Source organism: Octodon degus, unplaced genomic scaffold (assembly GCF_000260255.1).
Source record: "Octodon degus isolate 3935 unplaced genomic scaffold, OctDeg1.0 scaffold00038, whole genome shotgun sequence".
In the NCBI taxonomy this organism is placed as follows: domain Eukaryota; kingdom Metazoa; phylum Chordata; class Mammalia; order Rodentia; family Octodontidae; genus Octodon; species Octodon degus.
In genome coordinates, this window is record NW_004524614.1 from 7,046,876 (window position 1) to 7,051,786 (window position 4,911).

Consider the following 4,911-nt stretch of genomic DNA (forward strand, 5'->3'; position numbering starts at 1 on the left):
ACCTCAAAGTTCCTTTAACAAGTGATGAATATCTCAAAGCTAAAAATTCACAAAAGATCTGTTATGGGATTAAACTTGACCTAAGCAACTAGCTAAAGCAGTTTTGCCAACTCTACCTGGGGGTGGCCTGACGCATATCCCCCCGTGGGCCAACTCTTGCTCCTGCATTTCTCTGCCCACCTACTTCCTTGCTCACCTGACATCTATTTTTAGGCATGTAGGCCATGACTGTAAAGCAAGGACTGCTTCACAGCATGACATCACTGCTGATTATCTTCAATTAACATTGTTCTGCTGTTGCTTCATCTATTCTGTCTTGTCCCTCACAAGACTGCCGGGCCATTGCGACAGTCACGGCACAAGATGCCTTCTCCTTCCCACCAAGGCTCAAGAGCAGGCTGATAGTCCCTAATGTGCTTCCAGCTCTCAAGTCTGTTCCAGGACTCTGATCTCAAGAAGAGATCATTTTGGCCTGCTGACTTCAAGAGATAAGGACTTAAAACAACAAGTACATAGTACGATGCATTCTTCCTTTCTCTTTTCCAGTATTTATTTATTTATTTATTTTAAAACTGGGTCTCATTAGGTCAATGAGTTGCCTAGGCTGAGTTTGAACTTAGGGGACATTTCTTACAGTGAAAGCAGCTAAAGATACATTACATATCATATATAAGATATATAAATTTATACAAGGAAATAGATATATGTGATATATATCACATATATATGAAAAACCTATAGATGTGATATATATAACATCTATATATTTTTCAGGTGAATGGCGCAGCAAAGAAACAGGCAGAAGAAAAAAGGGAAAAAGGGCCTTATTTTCTTTGAGGACTCTGGAGAGAATGTGGGGAAGGATGAGAAATTTTTTCTCTAGACTAGACAAAGGGAGGCTGAGGCATATATATATATATATAATGTATATATTTAAATTGTGGGTAACTATCTTGATAGTTTATTTTTTAATGTACTTTCTGACAGAGGTGCACTTTGTAAATACTAATAGGATGAAAGAGAAGAAAAAAGAAGAGGCTGGTAAGATAAGGAACAGTGAAAGAGAATACAAAATGCTTAGCACTAGATTATGTACTTCCCAGGTTTCCAGAGCGAGTCCTGCATTCCAGGGGACTGCTATCTTTAAGGAAGTTGGTTTACAATTACATGTCTTTCATAAACTGCTTCTTTGGGGTCAGGGACACAGGCTCAAATTATCATTTTGTTTCCAGTTTCAACTGGAAGTCATGCTGATGGAGGCTAAGAAGAGGGGGATGTTTATGTAAGCAGTATTTGATAATGCAGGTGGTATGCAGTGTTGCCTTGTTATACACTTCCCTGGTAGCTAACTGTGAAACTACTGTTAGAAAAGAGCCCATTAAGATAAGTTACTGAAGTAAATGATAAACTCTCACTCTCCCTCCAATTTAGATTTGGCTTTGATGATTTGAAGAAGGAACATGATACGGTGTCAATCCATGGTAGCCCACAATTTCCAAACAGGAGTTTTGGGAGTCAGAGCTTTCTTAGATTGGAGTCAAGGGCTTGTCTGGAAGTAGCATTTCCTTATGAAGACCTGTTTGTACTTAAACAAGAAGCTCCTTTGGAGTGGATGAGGACCAGCAATAAAGATAAGATCATGAGGAATTCTAAGACTCCCCAACACACATTGTTGTGTTGGGCATAATGGCTCTTTTTCAAACACTGTTCCTAATTTCTATTGTAGTAGAAGAAAAAAAAAAGTAACTTCTCAAACCTGAAAAGTTTTCCATCTGCAACCTCCCATACTTCCTCTTACGGAGCTCCACACATCCTATTTTGAACAACCCTGGCATAGTTTTGCACGAGTAAGCACTGCAAGGAGAAACTTGAGAAATAAGCATCTAGAAGTTCTAATTGAATCTGACATGCTATATATGTAAACTTGGAGCTGCCTGACAGTCTGCTGAGCTGTATTTCTTACGTCAAATGTCAAAAAGCTTGCCTGCCTGACAATCCCCACCATAATTGCCTGCCAGCAAGGCCTGTGTTAGTTGTTCCTTGGGTCTAGTCACCAAGCCCCTGTTAGAACACCATATTGGAATAAGAACATACATTATTTTCCATGAATAACCTAGTATACATTTTATTACCCCATCACCTAGTCAGTCTCCTGTCAGATCTCAAGGGAGTGAGACATTAAAATGAGTAAAGCTGGATACAAGTAGATGATTGAAACATTGCAGGGGACCAGGCATATCTTAGCATGTGCAGGGCTCTGGTTTCAGTCTTCAGCACCCAAACCAAAACAAAACACAAAATAGAAAAAAGCAAATCTGTAGTGTGCAAGAGCTGAATTGAAGGCATCAACACAGAGTCAGGCAAAGGACATCAGAGGGCACTGGGTTATGGGAGGAGGACTAATAGGCAATAGAAAAATCTATTCACATAGTCACTGTTTGGACGCAACTAGCCTTATATCCTTAGCATATTAGCTGTAACTAGTGTGTAAGTAACAATAGCTTAAATAAGAAGGAAGATGATTTCTTTTCTGTCCTATAAATCCATATGCAGTTAGTTCTGAGCTAGATTTATTCTGTAGTGTCAAGAGAGCTCTCATCTGCCTCTTCCTTCTCTTCCTTTCTTTTTCTTTAGTTCATATACCATTTCTATTTCCCAGGTCATTTCATGACTCAAGAAAGGAGCTAAACCTACAGCTATTGAATTTGCATACTCACAAACAAACAGGAGGAAGTGGGGCAACAAGCCTAACCCTTTGCTTTCCTTTCCACTTGTATCTTGCTCAAGACACTTAGATATATACTCTCACATTTAACTACAGGAGAAAATGTGAATTGTGTTCTCTAAATGAGGTAGCCATGTGCATAACTAAAATTGTGGATTGTAGTTTTGACAGAAAAGAGGAGGCACTGAGAGACATGAATATCTACTCCAGGGTACCTGCTCCCATCAAAGTTGGGAGCTCGATTAGGTTTGAGCATTTCTACTGATTTTGTAGCCAGTGCTGGCCAGAAGCATATGATTTGTGTCATGAGACATGACAGTGGGAGTCTTGAGTGAACAGTGGAGCTGTCAAGGTGCCACAGAGAGCCAGGGCACATGTGGCAGTGCAGGGGTGGGGACCAAAGTGTCATGGAGCTGAGGGAGGAAGCATGGTAACCGCCTCTAGAAGCTGACCTGGCTTTTGGGTGAGCACCCAGACATCCTCTGGGAACTCAGATGTATCTGTGGATGGGAAAGGAGGTTTGTTTCAGAGCAGGGTCTGACATTAGTCGTCCGGGAGACAGCAAGTGAAATATTGGCTACAAAAACTAACTTCAGTAAGTCGTGATTTACAAAGAGGTTCTTGCTGTGTATTTAGGACCTTTAGGGGCAGAACACAGAATCATTTCTCTCATGAAAAATGTGTGTCTTCTCTTTGCTCTGCAAACTTGATGGTGATTTAATTATCCCCAGTTGAATATTCACAGCCGATGAGGTCCGCACAGGCCCTTTCTTATCTATGGGGAATCAACGTCAAAACCTCCACAGACTTTGTCACTGTGCATTCATGCACACTGGTATTTTATATTCTTCTATCTTTCTTCCCTTTATGCATAAAAAGTAAAGACAGAGTTATTTGAAAGTTATGTTCTAAAAGATGAAAGTTCTTGTGGTAACATTAATTTATTTCCCTATTTCCAAGTCCTAGTCTAAGATTTTGCAATTAGCAAGATAATTGAAAACTTAAAATACCATGGTCAATGAGACCAATTTAATGTTTCTTTACATGTATAAAAACCTAGATATTCTAATTCCATAGCTTTTAATACTTTATGGCTTTGTTACTGCCTTGGCAAGGGTTTAGTCTTCATATAGTTGATTGTTTATAATAGTTATGCCTACTGATATAAATTTTACTCCAACTTCACAGTAAAAGGAAAACATTCAAAAGATGAGATTAGCACTTTGCAATAGACACTACAGAAAAATGTTGGTTATTTGAATAAAATCATTCAAGATTATCAGCTTTTAATGTTTCCATTATCAGAGGGCATGGATTATAACTTTGCATCTGAAGGTGATGCCTGTGCCTTGGACCCCACATATGGCAGGTGGAAGATTGTTGGATGTCTGTCCTGATATCTATTTTATTTTATTTTAATTAATATTTTATGCTCCTGAAACCCCTTCCAGTGTGTTCCTCTTTATTCATTTTCAGAGTACAAACTTAAACTTAGATAGGTTGAATTAATCCAACACACCTCTGGCAGGTATACTCAACATGCTGTATAAAGTATAGCACTTAATTTATTATTTCTTTCTCAAGAGAGTTTTCTCCAGTCCATTAAGACCTAGCTCCTGTTACAAGGGCTTTGGTGGAGGTCGTGGGGCAGTGCCAGAAGGTCTAAATCGGGGTAGAGGAGTTTGGTCCTTACAGGTTTCATGAGATCGATTTCTGACCACTTTGCCGTGAATGGCACAACTCACACAGTAATGCAGCTTCTCATACAGCCTGGGAAGCACATAACTGTCAAAGATTCTTGCTTTGGAAATGTCCCTGATGGTGGTGGCCTCCACTATGTTCCAAATGACAAATTTCTTAATGGCCTTATCCTTCGGTACACACCAGGTGCAGTTCGTGCAGCGAATAGGCTGCACATGACCACGGCCCTTTTTGGCATGACTGTTGTTCCTTCTTTTTCTTGTCATCTTGTAAAGGAGGACCCTAAAGAGCCTGATACCTATTTTAGACTTTACTTTTGTATTGGAAGCCTGAAGGGAAAGAGATGAAAAGAGTCCCAATCTCTTTTGCAGATAGATGCAGCCATGAGACAAAGTTTGGCTTTGTGAGAGCAAGAGGAATTCTTCTAGGCTGTGAGAGAACGTTCTTTTACTTCTTCCTATCACTCAGAATGCAGCTCTTAGATG

At 39.7% G+C, this 4,911-nt stretch overlaps 1 protein-coding gene across 1 annotated transcript; it reads right to left on the minus strand.

Annotated features, from left to right (window-relative positions):
* Positions 1-4,344: 4,344 nt before the first annotated feature.
* LOC105742154 (putative 40S ribosomal protein S26-like 1) lies at positions 4,345-4,692 on the minus strand. Its single transcript, XM_012514731.1, has one exon. It carries the CDS (start codon positions 4,690-4,692, stop codon positions 4,345-4,347), a length of 348 nt encoding a protein of 115 aa, XP_012370185.1.
* Positions 4,693-4,911: the final 219 nt, after the last annotated feature.

Coding starts and splice junctions, on each gene's coding strand:
- LOC105742154 (XM_012514731.1), bottom strand. CDS start 4,692: ATGACAAGAAAAAGAAGGAACAACAGTCATGCCAAAAAGGGCCGTGGT.